Below are 27,064 nucleotides of genomic sequence, written 5' to 3'. Positions count from 1 at the left end.
TTTAAGAAGCTTGTAAGGATAACTTAATGATTAAGTTATTACTTTACTCTTACAATCATAAGGAATAAGAGGATACTTACAATATAGACAAAGCTAAATACCAGCCATATAATTACATAATATATGTAAACATACATTTTAAAACATGCCTAAGAACCAAATAAAATTCCTTTATTATTACTAGTGTTGTCTTGTTAGACAATATTTCCATACACTTCACAATGAATGATACATGAACTTAGAAATAATGGTACATAAAGTAGTAAATAGATAAAAATATATTCTTGAATAATATAACATAAGAGTAATAATATTCATTATTTTTTAATTAACTCAAAAATATGATTGATATAAAATAGAATGCTAGAGAATATATGCATTCAATGATGTAATGCTCAATTAAATTTAATGTTTCTTAAATGTACAAATATCTAGATTCTTTCTTGGTTCGTAAAAAAGGAAATACAAGTTCAAAAAACCATTTTAGTACACCTTTATTCTTTGACGAGAATTACGTATTACCCCTCGTACAAGAAATGCCCAACATTTTGGGCATATACCCCAATCACATTGCTTGCATATGTAAAATCTATGTTGTTCCCATGTAAGTCTTAAAGAGAAAAAGCACGAGTCACAATAATAACTTGAATATTCCACACTTTCTAATATCAAATCATGTTGGGGATGCTCTGAATGGTTTAAGATTATATCATTGAAATACTTCCTCACCACTTCATTGCATTTTCCCAATGATAAACTTTCAAATAGTTCATTCTGCATTATGACATCCACCTCATCTATTTTCTCATCATTTATTTCACACAACATCTTGACCATTTCATATCCACTCCTTGTCACCACTCCATCTGTATCTAGTACAACTAACCATCTTTTATCAATATATAGAATCTTTGAAAGTAATTTGAGTTCTTCGATCATCAAATTTGAGAAATCGTCAATTTCTTCATAAAAGAACTTGCAACGGTACCAAAAAGTTACCATGTTCTCAAATGATAGTTTAGGCCAATGCATTTCCTGTATCACATCTTCATAGACATCTTTGAGTGTTGAAATATCCCATTCTTCTTCAAAATAATTTCCAACATATATAATTTGAACATTTTTATGAACTTGTTTTGATTGTTCTAAACTAGATTTCATTTTGAGCTTTGAACTTGGGGGTTCAGCGTAAAGCAAAATCAATTTATCTTCCATTACTTCCTTGTTAACCTACAGTAATTAAAAATAGAACAATATAGTTAATAATTATTCATAATGTATATAATAGAATAAAAATTATAATTTATCTAAAAATCAGATAACATTAAAATTAAAAGTAAAATTTAGAAAAACTAATTACTTCAACATAATATCTTACCAGATTTAGTTTATCGCAGAGAAAACTCAGACTTGATTCAGTATGCATGTAGGAAGAGACAATTTGATTAACCTTGTTTCTGGTGAATGGAAAAGCCTCTACACCCCATGACATGATTGCAGACAATGCATTTTGATTTGCAATATTTCCTCCTTCATCAAAAATAATGCAAACTGGATTTTTCCTTTCCACTTTAACCATATTAGGATTGGGAAGAACTGTCCAGCTCATTTTCTGAATAGCCCTTGTGTAAGTACCAAGCCCATATAATTCATTTTTAAGTAGAGGAATCCAGATCATTTCAAAATTGCGGCCTTCAGATTTGACTTCTTTACAAATCTGCTCTAACCTTATATATTCAGGCGTGTTTAGATCACTCATGAAGATGCCTACCACATTGTCCTTTAGCTGATCCAACGGTACCTGAAACATTTGTTTTACAACATATTACCTGAATTGTGCAAATGTGTATCATTCATTTTAAAAGCAACTAAAAGTTTTGTTTCCAGTCATATGATATATTGAATTTATCATTTTGCTTCAAATTTATGATATGTATATTTACATGAAAACAATAATTCTGTAGTATTATTATACAATGAACGTACCTGGTTCAGTCTACCGTCGAGGAGGTGATGTGCATTGTTTTCCTTCAATATTTGAATAAAATCAGTAAGCCTGCTTTCATTGGACGGCCCAGCTGTTTCAGAAGACTTTCCTGAACATATTGATTCTATGAACTCTCCAATTCTATTGGAAACTATTTCTTCTTTATACGAGCTGTCTGAACTCTGGAATATGGCCTCTCCTGAAATGTCATCCTCTCCAAATCTATAGTGAAAATCCCCAAATTTGTGTTGTTTATCCTCCACCACTACATTCACCATGCAACAGGCAAGTTTGTTGTCAGCTGTGTAACCCCAATTATTAAAAAGAAGTTGGGTAATGAGACGATGGCGCCTGAGGTTAGTTGAAGTGATGGCACACGATCCAATGGGGGCAAACTTCAAAATTTGTCCGAAACATTCTTCTTCTTCTTCTTTCTCTTGTTTTGTCGTTTCACCCTCCTCTTTTACTCTTTTCACATAAAAAATCCCGAGCCTTCCACTTGTAGAGTCCGTCTTTGCTTTTTCCATGGCAGCCCCAATGAGTCGTTGTAGAAGATGATGATGGTGAAATTCCATGCGCAGAGGGAGGCCGATCACGGCCACTGTCGTATTCTCCTGGAACAACATCGATGTTGACCGCTCTATCAATTCCTGCCTCGTGTTGTCCCATTCTAAGCACTTCCCGCGCAGCAAACCCAATCTCGCAGCGCGCTTCCACTCCTCCCAATCCTGCACAGAACGGATACGAACAACGCGACATATATCTCCATTTCAGTTTTACGAGAAGAATTGTAATGAGATAAACAAGTACAGATCGGATCCTCCACTTACCAGAACATTCTTTTCAGTAGACACGGCCATTGGAGATTCGTCCTCCTCCCGAATTTCTCCCCACCTCTCTATCAATATAGCACTTCTTCCAATGTCTAAATACTCGCAATGCTGTAATTTTATTATTTTGTCCATTGTTGCTCCGTCCAACTTGTAACAACTCAACAATTTAAGGATAGACAAAGATGGTAAAGTTTCAAAATCATCTGACAATGTTTCTAGTTTGGAACACCATTCTATTACTAAAATGATTAATCTTTTGAGGTTCCCGAATCCATCTGGAAGGCTCGAGATAAACAAGCCCTTTAACAACAAGGCCTCCAAGCATGTAAGCTCCCCCAACCCTGAAGGAAGACTCGCAAAACTGTTACAGTTGAGCAAGCAGAAGATTTTTAACGCTGGCAGTGCTTGAAATCCAGGAGGCAACTCCTGCAGTTTCGGACAATTGTCCAGAGTCATTTCACTCAATAAACTTAGCTTCCCAAAGTGTTCTGGAAGCGCCACGATGTTGCTGCAGTCCCTTATTTCTAATGTTTTCAAACATTTCAATTCCACAAAGCTGTTGGGGAGAGTGGATAATGAGTTGCATGATATCAATACCAGGTGAGAAAGAAACGGCATGTTTCCAAAAGAAGACGGAAGCGACTCTAAATTCAGCATTGAATCGAGAGTGAGCAACTCTATCCGAAGCTCTGCAAAGCTTTCTGGCAGTGTTTTCAAGGAGGTGCATCCAGTCAAGTCCAACTTCTGTAGAGAAGATAAACTGCCAATGCGTTGAGGTAGTTCCTTCAAATTCTCAGAGTCTCTCAGGCTCAGTTCTTCAAGTGCACTCAGCTTTCCCAGGTCTTCAGGTAAATATTGGAGAAGGGCGCATCCGGATAGCCTCAGACAAGTCAATGAAGATAACACCCCAAGTTCTTCCGGCAACGACGCCAACTTTGTGCAACTTTGCATGCTCAAATACTTCAGTTTCTTGAATTTTCCCATTTCTTGAGGCAAAGATTCCAAGTCAAATTTATCCAGAGTCAAATGCTCGAGAGCAGCCAGATTGCTGATTTCTTTTGGTAGCTGCCCACAACAATTAAGCTGAAGATTTACGAGAGATGCAGGGAGCCCAAATCCCTCTGGCAGTTTCACCAGTTTCTTCGCTTCCACAGTAAATTTTTGTAAAGAAGGTAGATTTTGCAATGGAAGTGTTTCAAAGGACTGGGCATAGCGATCTGGTACATGATGAGAGATGATCTTCAGACTCGGTGGAAGCTGTGTGCAAAAACAAAACGTGGCATAACGATCATTTTCAAAAACGAAGATTTTGGAACAGTACGTGTTACTTAAATCAAGCCTGAAAACTAATTGTAACCATGGAAAGGAAGACGGTTACAGCTTCATATTCATCGCAATAAAAAGGAATCAACTTACAGCCGCAAACAGTAAGCTCAGACCGTGTTGCTCAAATTGCAGAAGGGCTGAATATAAATTAATATACTGGTTATTTCTAATTTGTATTTAATTTGAAAGAATTCTTACCTTATGCAAATTCATGCCTTCCTTCGATCCATTGAAGAAAGCCGTCAGACCCACCAGTTTTGAAGCATCTTCGAACGGGAAATCAATTGTATCTCCCACGCTGAGATATCTCAATTTTTTAAAAGGTCTATTGCAGCGAGGCCCATTGATCTTCACCCAATCTCCGATCATCAGCACTCTCAACGACTTGCACGTGGCATTCAGATGTCTGGATTCAACTGTAATTAAGGAGTCGTTCCCAACAAGGGAGATGCCCTTTATATTTCTGAGATCTGCTTCATCATCATCTTCTATGACTTCTAATAATTTATTATAATTTGATATCCTTGTTCGCTCGCCTTCTTTCTCCCCCATTAAGAGAAGGACGTCGTGAACAAGAACGACGCCCGAGTCACTTTTATTTATTAGCATTTTGCTCTGAACAGTCTTAACTGTAACATCATCTAGAATCTTACAAACAAGCTCCCAATCCCAACCATGGAAAAATATACAAATATCAAGGAATGCCTCTTGCTCTTCTTTCTTCAACTTACTATAAACAAAGAAAAGCTGGTTACTGAGATTCTCCTCCTTTGCAAAACCATCGGGATTTCCCTCACGAAGCGCCTTGAGAGCTTCTCTGTAACTCGATAGATTTCTATCATCTCTCAAGTGCTTTCCGAAAACAGACAAGAGTATAGGGACGCCTCTGCATGCATCTGCAACATCATTGATGACAGTATTTTCATCAAAGTCGCCTTTGAAATGTGGATCAACCTGTAAGACTGTTCCTCTCAATAAGCTTCTTGCCGCTTCATCAGAAAAAACTTTCACCTCATATTCTTTGCAGCTGATATTGAGTTTTGATATAAGATTTTTCTCTCGTGACGTGATCAATATTCTCAGCTTTGTTTTTGACTTGCCCAAATTCTCCACTGATATATTCTTAGACTCGTTGAAATTCTGCACTGACATATTCTTAGACTTGTTGAACCACAGTAGATCTTCTGGCAGGAGTTGTTGGACATATTTTTTGTCAACAACATTATCAATGAAAAGAAGGCACGATTTGTTTTCCATGACATCTTGTAGGCGCCGATGGCCCTCCCGTGGATTTCGCAAATCTTGTTTCCCCCCTCCAAAATCATAAATGATATCCCGTTGGAGCTGCTTGATGTGCGATGTTACATCTGCACTTTTATCATCGATTATGACCCTGCAAAATTTGTAGTCTGCACAGATGTGGTTCTGATACAATTCCCTAATGACAGAAGCTGCGAGTGTGCTCTTTCCCACACCACCAAAGCCGCATAATACAACGGCCCGTGCTGGCTCCGTACCTTCAATATCCAACAACGCCTTCACCTCTTCTACTTTTGCTTCAATCCCGACTGTTTTGTTTCATAGAAATCAAGACGATCATATGAAAAAGTGTATTAGCAACCCCTCTTATTTTTTGAAGTTCCAAACAAGTCAAGTATAACCTATGTCAAGCCATAAGAATCATAAAAATGAATGCATTTTTATAAGTTCCAAAGAAGTCATCCATGTCTAACCTTAAGACTCATTATAATGAATGCATTTGTTACCTGGCTCAAACTCAATTAGCCGGAGAGGCGATTCCTCGAGACGCTTTGTAGTCGTTCGAAGAAGCTCTTTACTGTTTTGAACAAGCTCTGTTGTGTTTTTATGAATATCAAGGTTGACTACCAAGCCCAAAGATGTTCTTATGTCTCTTATACTCTCATTAGTCTTTCCAAGTTGGTCTTGTGTTGTTGCGGCGAGCCAATACCTATACATGTTGGCATAAAACAAAAGCTACACGTTAGTGATATAAAAACTTAAAAAATAAAAATAAAGGCCAAAATATTTGTACACGGATGCGACTAGTCTTCCCACAAAATGTACTTTTGACTGTTTTCAGTGTGAATTTACAGACATAAAATTTGGAAAAAAATCTGTGTTATGAAAAAAATTAAAATTTTGAAAATTTTGATTCTAGGGTACAGTTTTTAAATTGGAAGTGAAAGTTATCATACAAATGAAATATTTAAAAAGTTGAAGTAGTTAATAAAAGAAATTAAATCAAGAATATGTCTCAACTATAAGTCAAGAGAAGACATAGATAGAAGGTGGAACATTATGATCAATATCATTAATCTAAACTTTGTTTGCATCATATATTAATAAAGCTAAGTTGCAAGAAATTTGTATTCAAACTTGATTTTATAGTATAAGGATAGTATAAGGAATACATGTTTTGACTTTTGACAAGGTTTTGGGTGGCATAGTGTTTATTAATAATCTTTGCATATGAGTGTGTCAAATCATATTTACTACAGAATTCATTGGGCTTATAATAGTTCTAGATAATTTTGGTCCAACAATTGATGCTCATGTTGGAGTTGTTGCGATGGAAGCTCATGGCATTGTCTCTAAAAAAATGCCCCCACAAATTTGTCTTGAAACTTCATGAGGTATGCCCTCACCTAATGATGTGTTTCTTATTCGAGATTTCGATAATGTTTGTGTATGGCTAAACAAAAATACTTTGAAAAGCTATTTTGCAAGTAGGATCCCTCCTAAAAGCATGTTTTGAAAATAGGTAGGAATAAAAAAGACTCCTCATAAAGTTCAACTTGACAATGTCAAAAGCTTGACCAAGGGATTTTTTTTGTTTCATAATTCTAACCATTCTTGTGTTGAGGCTATGCTCTCTCATGTGCTACAATCTATTTGGTCCTCCTTATTGTTTTTCTAGTGCTGGTCTAAAGGCTTTACTATCTCAAATAAAAAGAAACTAAGGGTTCCCATGTGGTTGAGTTCCTTGGCATTCCCTTGTCACATTGGCCTTTCATGCAAATCGTCACTTAGTCTCTTAGCAAGGTGGTTTCTCTTGAAATGGTCATTTTTTTTATGCTCATCCTCAAAAGAGGGTTTGTGTTAAGATTTCCCTTTAGTCTAAACTCAAAGAGACTGTAGAAATTTAGGTGGCTGGTCACACCTTCACTGAGAAGGTTTTTTATTTAAATCTCCCCAACACTTGCTATAGGTGTTAGTCAGGGGACCATAAGATCAAATATTTTCCTTTGGCTATGCTCAGAGCAATATCTCCTCTTAAGGAGGTTTATTTTCAACCTGCAAAATGGGTAATAAGAATGAATGAACCATTGTAGTTTTTGAAAGAAATGACTTTGTAACTTCATCACAAAAGAAGCTTTTCCATTCAACTTGTCAACTCATTGTTGAGGTTCAAATGCAAGCTCCTTCTACCTTGGTGGTTTCCTCACCAATTTCAAACCCTAGCCAATAGGGGAAGGAGATAACACAAGGAAGGAGTGATTAGGAACTCATCTCCTAGCTACCCTTGCTAAGAGTAACACATGAAAGCCAACCCTTTTGAGAAACTGTAAGAAATTCTATAGAGAACAATAAAAAAATGATCTGAGAAAATCTTCATTCAACATGCTAGGCATAAGACTTACTTGGTTGTATCCATATACATTCAAGTTAAAATAAGGAAGCTTAAGAGATTAGTCTTACAAAGCCAAACCTTAGTTTGTTCCTTCTATCTAACTTCATTCTACTTTCCTAATCCTAGATCTCTACTTATATAGCTAGCAAGACCACAAGCCATCCTGTTAGGAAAATTATTACAAAATATAAGTCTTGCCCCAAAGGCAAATTCAATGACCTTTCAAACAAGAAAATAAAATTTGATGGGGACAAGGATAGGTCCAAACATGATCCAATAAGAGGTTCCCAAGTACGTGAAACACCATGATGTCAAAAAAAACCTCATTGAAGCCGAACCGACACATTACTCAAGCTTCTAGGAAATCAACACAGCTCAAACAAAGAGTACGATAACTCCTGCAAATTGTAGAATTAGATTCTACACCCTTAGGTAAAGGATCCATAATAGGTCCACACTAAGTAGCTAATTGAATAGAAAGAGAAAAAAAAAAAAAAATGACCATTCTCCATACAATAGACATGAACAATGAAAGGAAATCTTTTTGGCTGGTGCAAGATTGTCCAAGCACCCAAGATGCTCCTACATCAGGCACCTGAGGTAAACTAAGAAATAATGTCCACATTAGGAAACTCCGATGCTCTGAGAAGTATCATAACAATCCAACACAACTTCTATTATCCAAAAACTATCTTCCACAAGATTATTGTGTCATTGAACTAAATACTCTTTATAATATCTTCCTTTGGTGCTTTTACTAATTTTGGTATCCAAAATCATTTCAAGTACTTTTGTCTTCTTTTCAAGATAATTAGGCTTATCAATTGTTTATTCATTTGATTTATGATACTCAAAGATGGCTGAAATATTAAATAGAGGTGATATATACATATCCTCAAGTAACTAAAGCTCAAAAGAATTACTAATGTCATGTTTCTTCAAGATTCTACAAGGTCCAAACTTCTTCATCTTCATCTTACTGCATATGTCAACTTGAAATATGTTGTTCTCTAAGTGTACCATTTCCTTAGCTCCAACCTCAAAGATCTTGTGTCTTTGCTTCTTTTTTTCTCTATATTTATATCCTTGATTATTGTCACATATGATACTTCTTACTTCTTCATGCAAATTTTTCATGAAGTTCACAATTTTTTTGGTTTTAGCACTATTCTTTACTTCATGATCCAATTTCTTTAAATCACTACTTTGTTTAGGACTCGTGTGATTTACAATCTTAAACAGAGTTTTCTTAGTACTTCAATTCATGGAATTATTATATGCAAACTCATCTTGTGTCAAAAAAAAAAGTCAATTACAAGGTTTTTGTCCAATCAAACATCCCAACATGTTACCCAAAATTTTGTTTAAAACTTTAGTTTTACCATCAGTTTGTGGATGAAATGTAGAACTAAAATGTAGATCATTACTCATCCTCTTCTAATGTGTCCTCTAGAAATTGCCAGTAAATTTAGTATCTCTACCTAAAATAGTAGTCTTATGCAATCCTTGAAGTCTTACAGTATCTCTATAAAAAAAATGCTATGTGGATTGCATTTGATGTCTTCTTACAATGTATGAAATGTATCATTTTTGAAAAAATTGTCAACCACTACAACATAGAAGCATTACTTCTCTAAGTTCTAGGTAATCCCAAAACAAAATCCATATTGATATCTTTCCAAGGTCTGGAAGGAATAGGAAAAGGTGTGTATAGCTAAACATTTTGACAACATCCTTTTGGAACTTGAGATATTATAGAACTCTTTACCATTTTTTGAACATCGTTATATATCTGCAGCCAAAAGATTCTTTCTAAAATGATCTTTATTGTCTTATCAATCTCAAAATGTTCTGCAAGTCCACTGCTATGTTTCTTTTTAATGATATGCTCCCTTATAGATCTTATAGGTATACACAATTGAATTCCCTTAAACAACATTTCTTCCTGACTAAAATAATTACCCTGCTTATCTTATTCATTTGTCACAAGGTTATTACAAGATTTCCAAGGTTTACCAAAATAAGGGTTAGTTTCATACAAGTTCTTCAAATCCTTAAATCTGAGTACTTCAATTCTCATCTCTGTCAACAAACTTCTTATTCTCAATGCATTTACTAATTTATTAGACTATCCACTCTTATGCTTCAACATAAAAAAAGTTCTACATGTACTCAACCCATTTCATATGTCCCTGATTCAACTTATTCTAACTTCCGAAGTACTATAAATCTTTATGAATAGTTATAACACAAATTCTATAGGCATCAAATAGTGTCTCCATTTCTTTGAAGCTTGAATAATTTCATAGAATTCTTGATCATAGACTAAATATTTTCTTTTAGCATCATTCAATTTCTCACCATAGAAATCTATAGGCTTACCTTCTTAACTTAAAACAATGGCAATGGCATTATCACTATGATCACAATCAACTTGAATTTTTTTGTTAAAAATAGGTAAAGCAAGCACATTGAATTTGTCAACCTTCTCTGCCAATGTTTCAAAGCTTATATTTTCTCCATGTGTCCATTTAAAATCCTTTTTATCACCTGTCATTGTCTCTATCATAGCATTACACATTCATTTGAAATTTTTGATAAACTTCATGTAGAAACTTGTCAATCCATGAAATGATCCAATTTCTCCAAGATTCTCAAGTGTAGGCCAATTAGAATAGTGTTTATCTATTCAAGATTCATTTTCAAACCATCAGAAGAAATTATAAAACCAAGCTATAGCAGCTCTTCTTTCATAAAAGAAAATTCCATTAAATTTATCAACCATGTTTCCTCTTTTAACCTCTTAGAACTTGTCTGATATGCTCAAGGTATTCCTCTTTAGTATTACTATAGATAAGATGTCATCAAGGCATGAAATCAAAAACTTACAGAAGAATTTATTTAGAATTTCACTCATCAGACTCATAAATATACTAAGTACATTAGTTAAACCAAGAGGCATATCCAACCACTCATACAAACATTTATTAGTCTATCCATGCAATATTTTTCTCCACTCAATCTATCCATAATGTCATCCTTCCTAGGCAAAGGAAACCTATATTTCAATGTTATTTTGTTTGTAGCTTTAGAATTAGTGCACATTCTCCATTATCCATTATTAGGTTCTAATACAAGAGGTATTGCACAAGGACTTTGTTGGGATTCAAATTTGAAGCCTTAATTTTGAGTACCATTTTAAAAATCAAGTCCTATACGTGCTTTTTTTATGCAAAGTGTACCAAATGTCCGTTTGAGGCCTAAGAGGTGTTTAATTTTTCTAACACCTTGCATTTAGTATGTCTATGTGTCACATGAAGATAAATTGTCATTCTGAGTCATTCTATGAAGTTCTATTTTGAGCAATGTCCAAATCTTCATTTTTGCCTTATTGTCAAATAGCGACAAGAGGCCTAGTTTAATTTGAATATCTTGCACCCAGAAATGTTTCATGACTCACTACTTTGGGAGTATTTAGTGTGCATATCAAAGAACCTATGTTTCAGATTTCAAGTCGCTTTGACATGTTTTGACTAAGTTTTTAATCCCTCAAAGTCAGTTGTCTATTGTTGTCATGTTGATGTAAATTGTTCAAAATTTTGAAAGGACCTGCTTGACTAGTTATGACTTTGACCCAGTTGATCAAAATGAGATAATTCCTTTTGCATTGTATTCTAGAGGTCAAAGACTTGTTATGTTTATAATTTGAGCTTATGACAAATCTGTTTGATCAATTTTTGAATGTGATTCCATATGAAATTTGTAAAGTTTTATTGGTGTCATAAAGTGTAGATTGATCAATACTCCTATTCAGGATGTCATAACTCTGAATCTGTGACTTCCTAAATCAAATGGATTGTACGGTTGTGTTCTACTCTAAAAATTCTTTAAGTGTTCTCCTTTTCAATTCTTGACAAATCTATCTGCACACTACCTAGGTTCATTTTGTATCCAAAAATTAATTTTTTGCCTTTGTTTCCAGTCTTGCAAATCCAACTAGCCCACTTTGACTACTCACCAAATGTGCCTTGTTATTTATCATGAGCCCAGATGACAGACTCATATTCTCATCATGATAGTGAACAAATTCCCTAGTTCTTGCACCCTCAAGTGTTAGTTTGACCTATTTTCAAAGACAAAACCGAATGCATTTTATGGTTTTCTGACATGTTTTGTTGCAGGTTTCCTTGCAAACAATTTTGTGAGACCAATTTAATAGTCAATATCTTTTTACCATGAAGTCATCATAAAGAAAGATCTGATAGGTAAGAGATTGTTGAACAAAGAATCAGTATGTTTGATTTCAAAGCTCAATCGGGTGTTTTGATTAGTTTTTAAAGCCAGTCAAAGGACCCCTTGGTATGGAACTAGTAGTTTACAAATAAGTGTAAAAATGAGTTTCAATTGATTCTTCAGTGATCAATTTTGATTTCAATTAGTCTTAAGTGATTAATGGATTAGTTTAGAATATTAGTTGTCTGAAAAAGAAAAAGAATTAGCTGGACCCACTTTGGGGCCCGATTGATTCCATTAGATCAATAAAATACCATGGATATCAAGGTTATCTTAAAAGTCCTAATGTTTGTGATCATTAAATATCTTAGTATTTTTATATCTTCATTTGAGATCAAAAAATCGTATTGATTATACATAGAGTGAATAATAAATAAATGGATCAGGGCCACATTGGTAAGCTTTGATAAAGAAGAGGTTACATTGGATGAATATTTTTAGGAAGTTTCTATTGTTCATCTGAGAGGAGGCAATTGCATAGATCTCCACTCCTCCCCATTTCATGACATATAGATTGTGTGAGGACTTCCAGCTCCCAATGTAGAGTATATGGATGGTTTATATATTTCATATTGATGTTGGTGAAAGAATTCAAAGCCATATACAAGAGCCTTGGATGATGCTAAAGAGACAATTTGGTTGGAGGCATTTTCAAACATTAACAGTTCTAGGCTGCAACAAACAAGAAAATCAAACAGAACTTAGAAACTACCATTCATCATTGTGGGAGCTTTTGAGAGCCATTAATGCCATCATGGTGGAGAAGGCCTGTTGATTTATGCTCTAGATAACCAAATGCAAAGGCCAAGAACTCATTTTCAGATCACCATCAAGAAGTAATGGTTACACAAGGAGGGTCCACATGCATGAAGGCATAGTTTTGATTTTTCTTTTGTACCCATTGATAAAGCATCCCATTTGGTTGTACTTAGTCTGGTAACACCCGATGCAAAGTAAGGATGCCTAAGAATTTAAAAAGAAGAGGAGACTGGCTGCCACAAAAAACTTGTTAACTTGTTCTATTGAGACCCCACACTATCAGCAAAGCAAAATGCAAATCAAAGAATGTGAAATCATAGCTTTAAAAGGAGGAGAGAGGATTTTCTTTCACATGTCTTTCCTTTATAATTTTTTCTTTGACCTATGATGTAGAGATTTTTATAAGGCTATCAATGGTTGTTTCTACTTTACATTTCAAATCTTGACTTCCTAATTCTACACATGAGTCCTTCATGTCTGTGAAAAGGTTTTCGATCAGAGGAATGTGTGAAGGGTCAGCCACAATGTAGAGACATTTCTATTTGTTTCCCTAGGATGAATACCTTGGATAGCATGATCTCTCTCCACATTTATTACTTCTGGAAAAAAGCGGTGTCCCTACGCTTCTGGACTATGGTGAAAGGATTTACAAAGAAGTGAGGTGGGTGCAATTATTGAAGCTCAATTCCACAACGTTGGAGGAAGTAATCTAAGGTATTCATTAGTCCTCTACAAAGAATGGAGAAACACTTTTGAAATTAGAAGTAGAGCACCCGCATGGAGCAAATTTCTTTGAAGATCACTTATTTAAAATGTCCCACATGCATGTCACAGGGTAAAATTTAGATGTTTAAGTAAATAGCCACTCATTGTCTAAGTGTTTAAATTTAGATCACCTCTCTCTCTTTTAGGAAATTCCAATTGTTCTCAAAGGTGTTGGATGCTACTCATGTGTACTACTCCTCTTGTTGGGCTCCCTCCAAAGCCTCCTACCTCAAGCTGGAATGCTTTCTTCTTAACTTTCTTTGGGCTTCTAGTTTTAATCATCAGGGCTTTTATGGGGTTGCCTAGGATTTCTATTGTCTTCCTAAAGAGTCTAGAGGTCTTGGCCTTCTTTGCACATAGAAGTAAGGGCTTGCATTTTGTGCTAAGTGGATTATTCATGCTCTCACAAGTGATGAATCTTGGAAAGTGTTTTTTTGACATTCTATCTCTTATGGATTGCCTATTAATAGGCCTACGTGGAAGGGGATTTGTCTCTAGAGCCTTCTTATTATGTAGGAACCTATTCATATCTAAGAATCTTTTGTTATCAAGAGCATTTAGAAATCTTGAGAAACTGTGAAGCCTGGCTTTACTGGGATGGTGATGGGTTTCATGATGGGCTTTCTTTATATCAATAAAACCTTTGGTGGTCACTACTATCTAACATTCAGGTTGTTCCTTTGGCCAAGACTCAAGGTGCCAATGCTCTGCATTTTTTCAAACACAACATCAAGACTGTTAAGGACCTTTTCTCTAGGATCTCTACAATTCTAAATCTTGGGAGGATATGTAGGTCGAGTTTTATCTTGCTTGTCTAGATTGTCAGACTTTTGATTCGTTTCTCTCTGCCATTCTTGATCTTTTTCTTCATAAGTTGGGGATCTAGTCTGTGCAACCTTGGTGGAAAGACTGGAAGTGGTATCTTGCCATGCCCTTCACTAGTTATAAGCCCATCTTAGGATATCAATGGCTTTCTCCCCATCTCCCTATGGTTGATACTCTCAACTAGTGATGACATCTTTAGTCTTCTCCTCATCATTAGACGGTTTGATTTGATACTATTTGGGATACTATCATTGAGCCTAAGATTTCCCACTTTGTCTGGTGCCTATTATTTCAAGGGCCTCCCCTTGAGCTGTGGCTCAAACATCTTGGTGTTCCTAATCCTCAGTGTCCTTTCTATGGGCATATTGAGTCTTTTTTGCATATTTTCTAGTTCTATAGGCAAGCTCAGAATTATTAACAATGGTTACGTGATTTATTTAAGCCTTTTATGCTAGAACAGAACCCTTTTCTTAGTGTATGATTGTGTTGGGTGATTCCTCGAGGATTCCTCATCAATTTACCTAGATCTGTTATACTTTTAGGATGGAGATTTTGTTTACTTTGTGGAAAGATAGGAATGTTATTCTTTTCACTTAGAACGTTCTTGATATTGATGTTGCTATGTACACTAAATCATGCATTTTGATTATGTCATTTTGTAGATCCATGTCCAAGCCAACTAGGTAGTGTTGCAGGTAGCCCAGCTCCAAGAATTGTTCAATCATTGGGGTAATGCACCTTGAACAGTCACCATAGTTCCTCCTAACTCTTTGATTGACCACACTCTATCCAAGGACCATCATCAGCATCAAATTTCTTCTTCTCATTGCTCATGTATGCCATGCTCATAGGCTCCTTGTCATTGTTCTTCTAGTGGTGGTGATACTAGTTGGTAACACTGCTCAACTTTTCTACCTCTCTATAGTTTTGGCTAGTCCCTAGTTCCTATGCCTCCCCCTCCTATTGCTCCTCCTATCTTTGGTGGCTCCAAGTGGTATTTCCCCTACCTGGAGCTAACAATTTCTCTACCACGGGTGGAGGAAGACAAAGAGAAAGTTTTAAGAAAATGCTACTGATGGCTAGACTATTCCTAGTCTACTTGCCAATCCTAGGGATTCCTAGGATTATAATTATTGTCATGATCCTTGCCCTCCAAGTTACACTACAACATTGCAGCTTTAGGAATCTTTTTATATGTTTTATTGGTGAATAGTTTTTGTTTTTGACTTCTTCTATGTGAACTTTTGTGGGGTGATCTTGTATCCTTGACCCTTTTTTTTGTGAATTTGCAACAAGTATATTAATCTATTAATATAAATGGACTATTCATAGAAATATAAATAAATGTCTAAGGCTTTAAAAATAAAAATTCATCACAAAAGGGATAGAAATGCACTTCCACACACATCTCTAGATGAATGTAAAGATTTGTTGCCAATGAAAATGTCTCTTGGATTTGCCAAACACAAAGACCCTTATAATACTTTATGCCATAAAAGAGTTGATGAAGTGATATGAAATGTTAGTAGGGAGCCTATATTTTTACTTACTTCATAAAACGTCTTCATGAAGTAGATCCATTTTAAATTTGCAAGGAGTAACTTATTAGTTGTTCTATTCAATGTGGAAAGCATATCATCGTCTATGTACCCTAAGAAAGGATCTTTGTGTATTGAACTAGTAACTCTAATAGAAGTATGGACATGTATTACTAATGTGTTCTCCTAAGCTAGAATCACATAGTTCTAAAATTAAAATTGTAGTGATTCACATAGGAGATGCCCACCCTTTATAGTATCAGCACATAATCTTGGATTATTTGTGCATTAATTTTCCCAAAGGTGTCTTTTTTGTTCATGCCATGCAAGAAACTATTGACTAGAGGTTTCCTTAACTTGTTATTAAACATTTTTATTACATTCAATCTCTATTGGCTACATATGCTATTTTTCCCCTTTCTTAGTCTTCCACAACCCCTAAAGGTGCTCCATGTTTACCTCTAGCAGGGGACATTCACACATTCACAATAAATGAGGTGACAGAAGATGGGAGAATTAAGGTGGATGACAGGAACTAATAAAAGTTTTTTCAGGCTTTTCCATACAATGGGTTTTAGGGCCACTGACTACTGTAAGATTATTGAAAGTACTAGCTGTCTCCTATGGCCTCTACTCCTTCATGTAGGTGTAATGAGTGACTCTATCTTTCAAGTGTAGTAGAATGCTTGGAAATTACAAAAATGAATGAAAATACTAGCTTGTTGTATGCATAGTACATTGGATATACTGGTGAGAGCAATAGACTGATGTTTTTACTGAGGTTGCTAAGAGTTAATCTAACCCTTGCACTCATCTTTCTACCTTTTGGATTTTGTTCTTTAGGGTTGGGAATTTGTTTTGGTCCACTTTTTTACTAATCTCAGTGATGCTCTGCTTTCTTCTCCCTATTTGAGCTACAATAGCCTTAGACTTATTTAGCTTATTTTCCCTTTCACTTGAACTTTTAGGTGTACCAGCATGGGATGGTCACATAGAAGAAACTAATGTAAATTACTATATGCAGCTTTTCTTTTCATGCATTATTAATGCAGAAAAATAATAAAGTAGGGTAGATAATGGCACCACTTGTTGAGCTATACATTTTTGTGAAGCTGCAAAATGAATGCCTATCAATACATTTCTATATTAGAAGAATAGATATTAGCTAACATTGCTTCTTTATATTTAATCAAAAAATAACTAAGAAAAAGTTCTTTTACATCACATGATTCTCATAGAAGACTCTTTTTACAGAAGCTATAGGGACCATTAAATTGACCTAGTGGGATCCGGGTCATTATAATCTCAGCTTTAGCCATCATTTCCCAACAACTAGTGAGTATTTTCCCTAGAAATTCAAAATAATTTAACATACTACACTACAACTATAATTCCCCTTTGCATGTTGGAATGCCCAAACACAAGCATGACATTGTGGTGGCATGCAACTACACCTTTTAGAGCAAGAAATACATACAATTATGAATTGTCAAAGATAAACTATAAAAATGAAAATATAGTTATGCAAATATATAGGAAAATCTTGTCAACCAATTGGGTAACATATTTAGGGCTTGTAGGTTAGTTTTGATTTCTCATTGGGACCTTTTGTGACAAAGGTTTGACACTTTATTTTTTATTCTAATTTTATAAAATGTATGTTAGAATATTTTTTCCAATAACATGTGCTGAAATGGTATAGGGCTTTTAAAGAAGATTTGTGTTCAAATCCACAAGAGAAATTTTTTATGGTTAACAAGAGAAATATTTTTTATGGTTAACAAGATAAAAATATATATGAGCATCACACAAGGTTACTAGGTGAATTTCACATAAAATTAACCTTAGTGATAGCAACTACACCCTAAATAAATATGTAAAGAATAGTGACATCCTCTCGCTGATTTTGATTTGGGCCCTAAAGGTCACTATTTCGTCGAATAACTGTAACTTATTTGCTATTCCATACCATGAAGAATTTTCATGCCTTCATCTACATCATGATTTCTTTCAATGGTTTTTTTTTAGCCTTTCATAGCTAGATCATTGTGTGCTCATGTAGAAAATTACTTAATTCTAGTATCCAACTACACTTAAAATAGCAATAGTTCTAGGAACACAATGAATCAACTGTCCACTATTTAGTATTTTGGTTTATTTTTGTGACTGAAGAAATTTGCTAAGCCATAAATACCACCTCATGTTATTGCACTTAGTATTTGTAAAGAATATAATACTTCTTGATAGTAATAGTATACATTGACCTTCTTGATCATTAATGCCTACCATCTTGTATTGGTAGCATATTCTCTACTCAGGGGATGCTAGTAAACCTCTTACAACATATTTGATAAGGATCTTTAATATGCTTTGCAAACTATTAAGCTCTTTTCCACCATGATGATGTCCATAGAAGCTTTGGAACAAGCTATGCACATTGGTCACAACATCATTTGAGGGACTTGAACATTTTTGTGGGTGTAAATGCAAACTACCAATATGCATCAGAGAACAAGTCAATATTAATGAATGCTTACTCATGGCCATCAGAGTGCTACCATAAAAATATTTGTAGACAATGTATATGCTTTATGTAGCCCCATGCTTCACATGGCATTGAAGTTTGAAACCCATAAAATTAATAACATTTTCTTTACCCAAAATTTAGAGTAGCTTTTCTCCTCGAAGGAGAATTTTTAGAAATGGACCATAGTGAGTGGTAGATGTGGTGTGGCTATATTGTTATTGAATCTTCCCACCAAAATATTTAACATTATGTCTCTCAGATTTTTTTTGGAAGTTTATCTATAATTGTATATAAATATAGCTTTTTGTGTTTCTCCTTGTTGATGTTTGCCTCCACGACTAAAGAAAACAAGTAAATGACTACCAAGTATTATTGTTAACATTGAATAATTGATTTATTCTATATTGCATTCTCTTCTTGTCAATTATTCACTAAATAAATAAGGCATGAATCATTAGCTACCTCAACACAAAATATAGTGACGAGGCTGGCAAAATTTCTCTTCTAGTTTTGGATGTTACAAAAATGCAAATTTTCTAATATTTTAAACTACCAAATGCTTTCAACCTTGTTTTAGGTCAGCTGATTTTAAACTAGTCAGAATCACAAGTTTTATAAGGATTGTAGTTGCTTGTTCCATATCTATCGATCAAAATTCTTTAAACATGCTATCTAGCTTGGGCACTTCATACTTGAATCACATTTTTCAACAAGATTGGAATTCCAAAAAAAACATAGACACTTAACCATAAGACAAGCTCAACCCCACCATCTTCTATCTTTGGGAAGAACTTGGCTGCCCTACAACTCTTGTTTATAGTGGAAAGATGCTACCCTTTTCTATTTTGAATTCCTCTTATAGGTCCTTCAGAGTGAAAAACCATCTTTGTAGCTAAATTTGTGGAGGTCCAAATAAAACTTTCCTACTTCAAAAGAAATGATCAATGCAGTATGATGCCATGTATCAAATTTATTGAGGCTAAGCACTTTCACATTATAGTATACATGTTGATGTTGATTATGCTTGTTACGTGAGATCACAATTTTCAATTCAGAGGTGATCAACACTTGCCAGCATCCATGGTTCCAATAGAGAATTAGTGGCTTACATATATTCAAACATTTATGTTCTTCTTAGTTTCCCCCAGTAAGGTAGGAAAGATGTTTGAGGTCAGTGCTATATATTTTTTCATAGTTTGAAAGAAATCCCAAGGCTTTGTCATTGAAGTATGCCCACTACCTATGTCAATTGTGAAATTGGCCCATGTGAATCTCAATGTAAGGAACCATTTGTTCCTTGTTGTCATTTTCTCCTTGGCTCTTAGGGTTTCTTTTACCCTGTGTTATAAAGGGACTTATAAGAGAGAGGGAGAAAAGAGAGAGGTGTAAAAGTTTTGAGCTCACACATTTATAGAGAACTCCTTTCTCTTGCCTAAAATTGTATATGTTTCTTTGAGTCTATAAATCAAACTTTCATTTCACCCTTCGGTGTATCTCATGGTTCATTATGGAATTACTTTTTTATGAGTTGTTTATCTTTATCTTTATTGGTCTCACATACTTAAGTATATTATGTCATATGATGCTTCTTTATTTTGGTTGTGTTATTAATAATTTTACTATATGTTGTGAGGTAGGGTTTTGAATGATGTATGGTCTAGGTTTCCTTGATCTTCCATACTCTTTCCTTAAATTCTTATATTTTAATAGAGTGTTCAAGTGAGATTATTCAATATCTAGGTTTTGGTGTATCACATTTCTTTTGTTGCATAATGGCTCCTTCTCCACTAAAAATATTATGAAGGGATGGATTCCAAAATCTTGGAGATGACACAATGAAAAATACCAATTTCATTCATTCACTAAAGCTTCCCATCGAGATTTTTACCTGAGAGATGTTTTAGTGTTGGAAATATTATGAAAAGCTAAGTTACTAAGAGGGGAGGGGTGAATCAGTAACTTCTAAAAATTTTATCCCAATTAGCAATTAATCCTTTATATGAATTCTGATCTAGCTTCATGCGTGAGAAACTAAGAAAACATGAAAGCATACATAACATTTTGACACAAGATTTGGTGACCTAGAAGCCTTCCAAATAGAAAATAAAATTGGGGTGAGGATGATACCAAAAATCTTTAGTACTATAGTATTAAGTTGGCCTATTAAGGCTTACATTGATCACTTATGATGATCTACCTTGTTAGGAGCAATAAGGACTGCAAGGTCCACCTTGTGAAAGGATTTACAAATATACAATAAAATATGCACTTAGTAAAGAGATTTACATAAGACTATTAGGTCTACCTTGTTAAAGGATTTGACCGATCCACCTATTAGGATGAAATAGTAGCTGATCTCTAATTTGCAACTTGGTTTGTTGAATGAGATTCCTTTGAGTGTACAAATCACCTCGCTAGGATAGATGAATCTTTGCTACTTGTTATACTATTGTATCCTTTGTAATTCACTCTTCTTCTCTTTTATGATGATTACATTACTTCTTTGATTCCATACTTCTATTAGATGTGATACAATACATTACATATACATCAATCCAATTAAACAATTACAAAGTCAGCCACAATACAAGTTTACACAAATATTACAAAGTCAGCCAAAATGTAGAAACTCAGGCTCTAAAGACTAACATGGTGAGGTTCTGATACTCGGCATCATCGGGCATTCGGTAGATGTAGAGCTTGGTCCATAATGATCACTTCCAAGTAGTCTTGAACTTGGTCTAAACCAATGACTCAACAAATACTGTGAAAGTTGACATATAAACTGAATCACTTGGTTAACACTGCATAGCTTGGTAAACACTATCACCTCAAGCTTAATATAAACTAAGTCTCTTGGTTAACACTAAGTAGCTTAGTCAATACTAGACTTGCATCACATCAACTACAAACTTAGTAAACATTGCACAACTTGTTTACACTGGTAAACTCGGCATACATTGAAATGTTCGATTTACACTGCTGATCTTCAACTCTATAGTAACTACTTGATTCAAACTAAAATTTGTCCATATGAATTAGTAGCAATTTTAGGACTTGGTAGCAATTGCAGTCCTTGGTTAACATTGTTAACTATACAATATGCTTAGTATGAACTCACAATCTAAATAAGTGTATGTCACTAATGACAAAACATGACTAAAATATCAACAATCTCCCCCTTTGGCATTAGTGACAAAAACACTTATCAGTCAAAACTGAATTATCCATCACCTTATATCTCCAACTTGATAGAGTATACTATTTTTGAAATTTTTCAAAATATTTTTTGTAAAGGTTACATTTACGTACATGGAAATGATTTCTCCAAAGATAAAATACAATATACTATACATACAATATATATTTCTTCACATTTTTCTTACAATTTTCTTCCTCTATCTTTTTACATCTTTCTCCTCTTTGTATCATCTTATATAATGCCAAAATGAGACAAAAAGTTTGAATGTACCTTTAGTATGATTGCCAAAGTCTTGTCCTAGTTCTCTTGCAAGACCCTACATGTGTGTATTGCCACCTACTCTTCTGTTGATAGTTCAATCATATGGTTTGCAATAGAGAAATTATTATTATGGATGAGCATTTTTGAATAAGCAATATGCTTATGCAATGCATCCATGTTAGGGAGTATCATATTTTGAATATCTACCAATGTAGATGTGATTTTGGCCTCTTCTTTAAGCAATTATACTTGCATGTCTATCAAAAAATTGATCCTTTCAAAATGGGCAGAGCTTAAACTTGGGTTAAGCTACAATTGCTGAGCACTCACCTTAAGAGCTTCATCAATCTTACACAATTTTTCTTTTATTTCCTTTGTAAAACTTGGAATATCACATAATTTACCAAAAATTAAAGTTACATTTGTACAAGAAGTTTCAACAGAACTCAAAATAGTAGATAACTCTACTTGCTAAATGAAAATCTTTTGACCAATAAGTTCTAAGACCTTATTCTCAAAGTTCTTCTCTACTTTCTATAATAACTTATCGTGTCCATCTAGATCCTCATTATGCTTCTGCACTGCTTCTGCCAAATGATATAAAATTGGACGAGAAGAATCAATCTCTATACATATAGCCTCTACAAAAATATTCTTGGCATCCTCAATGATTTTGAATTCTTTATCTCTTTCATCTCTTAGTCTCTACTGCTTGGCTTTCTTTTGAAGCAACTCTCCCAAAGTTTGCATTTGATCAGGATCAAATTTTGAAATGTCCTGATTAGGAATCACAATTTCCTCATCATGATCTACATCCTTCTCCTTTTCTTTACCTTTACCCAAAAATTTTGTGCTCGGTTGAGGTTTGGTCTCAACTTTCCTTGCACTTATTTCTTCTGTACTTGGAATTTAAACAATAGTAGAAATAGTGGGGCTTGATACAAAAATTGATACTGCACTTATTGTAGAAATATTTGTAGAAATACATGTTGAAACCAAAATTGATGTATCCAAAACTATTAAAGAGGGAAGAGTCTGCAACTTGGTAGATGAAGTAGTTGACACTTTAGTCAATGATGTGATGAGATAAACTAGTGCAAAGGTTGATTGGATCCTTATGCTTGCAGTGCTAGACCCAATCAATCCTATAGAGGTTGTCTCCATGCTTGATTTTTTCACTATTTTGCTTGGAGAGTGAGGAAGTGAGGCAATAATTGTTGTAGCACTGTTAATTGGGATAGTTTCCTCAACATCTTGAGTTCCTTCCTCAGTATCCTCATACTCTTATTCCTCTTCATCATCCTCATTATCAAAATGTGCTACTTCTTCATCATTTTTATCTTATTCCTTTTCTTGATCATCATCATCATCATCTTTATCACTTATGCTGACAGGAAAATTACTCATTTTTTGAAGAAGATAGATATTTTTCCATATATTTGTTCTGTTCTTCACAACATGTTGTATTTCTTTTAACAAAATTAGACAAGTATTAAATCTTAAAGTCAATTTTTCTTCATTTTTTTTTAAAGATTCCTTGATTTCCTTGCCAATCAAATTTGGCATCAATTGCCTTAGGGTTTTCTCATGGATGTCCTTTGCAATTTGTATTGCATGTTCCCATCTTGGCTTGATTTTGTTCATTAGAGCTTCTAGAATTTTCTTAGTGAGCTGGTCAAGAGAGTATTTCCATTTGCCCATTTTAGATATTAGAATATCTTCAATTTGTTTTTGCTCATCAGCTATTTTGGTCTCATATTTTAATGCTTTGAAATTTGTTATCCTAGAACCTAATTCCAATTCTTTCATCCTCTCTTCAAATGTGGGTGGAGACCTCTTGAAAATTATATCTCCCCCTTTTGTGTCTCTTGGTGAACACTGTAGTGGATGTCTTGGAAAGCTTAGTAATGATTACCTTGCCCTTTTTCTTCAGTGGTTCCTCTTCCTCTGATTCTTCATCGCTTGCTTCTTCATCTTCACATTTTCCCTTGGCTAACAAAAGAGTAGAACTTTTTTTTAACTTGGCAATCCTTTTCTTGCCTTTGCTAACTACCTAAGGAAGCTTGATCTCTAGTTCAATTTGGGCCATAGCCTCATCACATGTCCAAATATACAACCTTGGGGTCAAATAGTTCATTAATCAGTGTCTCAATTATATCCGTGGTTTCATTAATATTTACCTCATATCCTAGAGGTTTCACCCATTCAATTCTAGGTCTAACTACCTGAATATATACCTTATCACTTTCCACCATAAAACATACATCATCCTTATAATTCTCAACTAGTTTCTTGCAGATTCAAAATCTATTATTCATTTTCTCCTCGAAAGCATCAAAATAATTATCCATAATACTAGTGTAATTTTCTCTCATCTCAGCAATGTATTCATTAATCTAATAGAGTACTGGAACATCTTTCCTCCAAACAATAGTACCCTTTGATGGAAATAATTTTTGAACATAAAGGAATAAACATGTCAATAGAGAGACAAAATTACATGGATTATTATTTGATGATAGATGCTCTCCATGTTCTTGTTGAAGTTATTCAACAGTAGCTCAACAAGGTCAAGAGAAAGGTTATTCTTGATAGCTTTGTATGCCAAGTCAACTACTTCACATGACACACTATTCAAACTACTCAAACTGTAAATCCATTGCACAATGACATTAATGCCAAACTTCAATTCCATGTCAGTAACACTACTAATTTTCATTCCCTTATCATCCCACTCAACTAGGGTTTTCTTCTATAGTTTGACCTAACCTAGGGTTTTTGTTGTTTTACCTTTAGCCAACATTGATCCTGTGGATCATTGTAATCAAAATAGGTTGCTCCAACCACAATTGACCACTATGCACACAACTAAGAATATACCTAATCCATTTGACTTGGAAATTATGGGGCATGTGAGGAATATGGGTTAATCCTTTGGCTTCGAGATTTTGATGCTCAGGTTTAAAAAAGCCATCAACACATAACTCTTTTGAACATTCATCCATTTCTAGGGTGCCAATATCTTGAATCACACATTTAAAATAAGAATGGATGTCATTGATTAATAGTACCTTGGAAGGGATTTTTGATTGGATTCCACTTGGGGCTAGGCTTTCAATGACTATAGGAGTGAGCTTAAAATTTGGTGCCTTCCATTCTACACCATGAACTAACATGTCTGACCCTTGCTTTACGTAGCTATTGGTAGCTTCCATCTTCACTTAGTAGGGTTTTAGACAATTCAAAATTTTTGACAACAATTCTCTCAAATCACTTGAATGCTCTTGAAGATCACTTTGTGCAATTTACTCTCAAAAATTCATGGTAAAAATGACTTTAATTTCATTCCTTTTATCAAATTTTTCCATCAATGTTTGGTACAAAAGTTTGATGGATTTAATAGATTGTCATCCACTTTTCTTGCATTGATTACTTGGTAAAGTCTTTCAGTATTCAATAACCACAAGTAAAACTTAGTTACTCCCAACCTCACTCAGTAGAGTCTATGACCTGACCTCACTCGATAAGGAAAATAACTCGATAGTAACTGGTACCTTTTACTTGGTGATCCCTTTCACATCTTAAATGCTAATATGGATCTTTTGTCTTGACAGTTGGAACTTATTTAGATGTCTTCTTATAGTACCCTAGTTCTAATTTTTCTTCTGAGAAATCAAGTGGAAGTAGTGGAGTCATCCAATTCTTGAGTGGCTTGATCATCATTGCTTGGACTTGTATTTTCGGTAGATTTTGGTACCCATTATTATGTCATTTGTTTCTAATGTTGTCAACTTTTGCCTTCTTTTCATCTTCTATTCTTCTAGTATACATATAGTTCGTGGCAAGGTGACCAAGTTCTATACAGATAAAACATCTTTTGGTAGTATCTCTTTTCCTCATGTGATGTTTTACATAATTCATACCAATGTGTCCAAATTATCCATAGTAATGGCATCTGCACTAGGTGTTATACTCCCAACCATGTATAGCTTTCACAACTTGTTCTATTGGATTCAATATCTTGGTTTTGAATTTTGATGATTTGTGCCCATGCTTCTTACATTTGTGACATCTGCTTTCAAATTTTGGTTTCTCTTTGAATTCATTTTCACTATGACCATGTTGATTACAATTGTAGCATTTTCTATTGAATTTTGCTTTCCCATTGCTCCAAAATTTGTTTAAAGTATGATCTATCTTACCACAGTGATTGCAAGTAGGTTTTTGGTTCCTTTAAGCTCCTTTCTTGGATGATTCTCTTTCTTCTATGTATCCAATTTCTACATTTCCTTTTTGTCTGAAGTGATTTTGTTCATTCAACTGATTCATGTCTACTTGGGATTTCAACACTCTTTTATTGGTTTGCCTTTCAATGTTTAGATCATTATATAATCTTTCATTCTCTAATATCAGATTCATGATTTCTTCATTTACATTGGTTCAAGATGATCAATGAAATTTTCTTACTAAAGGGATAGGTGTGGAATTTAATTGTTCTTTCCTTCTATTTCTTCTCTTATCTTATTTTTCTCTTCCATGACTTCACACAATCTCAATGACTGAATTTGTTGCTCGCTTCTTAGTTTTCTTACTTCTTATTAAAGAGTACTATTCTTTTCAAATAGTTCTTTGATTGCTTCATCAACTTCATCTAAATTGTTTGAAATGATGTCTTCAATTCTTTCTTCAATGTAGAGTGAATCATTCATTTGGATTGTAAGATCTTTTCTTCTTTTCAGGGATTGGGAGAGTTGCTCTTTAGCTTTCTTGAGTTGTCTAGTGGCCAATTCCAAATCTAGTTTCTCATTGTCAATAGCTTTATCAAGTCTAAATACCTCCATTGCCTTTCATATTTGTTCAATTTGTTCAACTTTTCACTAAGAACTACAAATCTCTGATACCCATTGTTGGAAATATTATGACAAGCTAAATTGCTGAGAGGGGAGGGGTGAATCAGTAACTTCTAAAACTTTTATCCCAATTAGCAATTAATCCTTTATATGAATTTTGATCTGACTTCATGCATGAGAAACTGAGAAAACATGAAAGAATACATAACACTTTGACACAAGATTTGATGACCAAGAAACCTTCCA

At 34.4% G+C, this 27,064-nt stretch overlaps 1 protein-coding gene across 1 annotated transcript in view; it reads right to left on the bottom strand.

Annotated features, from left to right (window-relative positions):
* Positions 1-373: 373 nt before the first annotated feature.
* Positions 374-27,064, bottom strand: part of LOC149536915 (uncharacterized) — a 49,371-nt gene continuing 22,680 nt past the window's right edge. Inside the window, exons 4-9 of the mRNA XM_089806024.1 lie at positions 5,913-6,115; positions 4,345-5,714; positions 2,818-4,077; positions 1,987-2,715; positions 1,379-1,801; positions 374-1,230 (exon numbers count right to left, since the gene is read on the bottom strand). Of these exons, the coding sequence (XP_089662150.1) occupies positions 484-1,230; positions 1,379-1,801; positions 1,987-2,715; positions 2,818-4,077; positions 4,345-5,714; positions 5,913-6,115 (4,732 nt within the window). The 3' untranslated portion in view covers positions 374-483. The remainder of the gene's footprint in view (positions 1,231-1,378; positions 1,802-1,986; positions 2,716-2,817; positions 4,078-4,344; positions 5,715-5,912; positions 6,116-27,064) is intronic.

This window comes from Cupressus sempervirens, chromosome 10 (assembly GCF_028749045.1).
Source record: "Cupressus sempervirens isolate cs-2001-9-10 chromosome 10, ASM2874904v1, whole genome shotgun sequence".
NCBI classification, from domain to species: Eukaryota; Viridiplantae; Streptophyta; class Pinopsida; order Cupressales; family Cupressaceae; genus Cupressus; species Cupressus sempervirens.
Note: the sequence above shows the minus strand (reverse complement) of the source record. Positions and strands in the feature narration are given on the sequence as shown.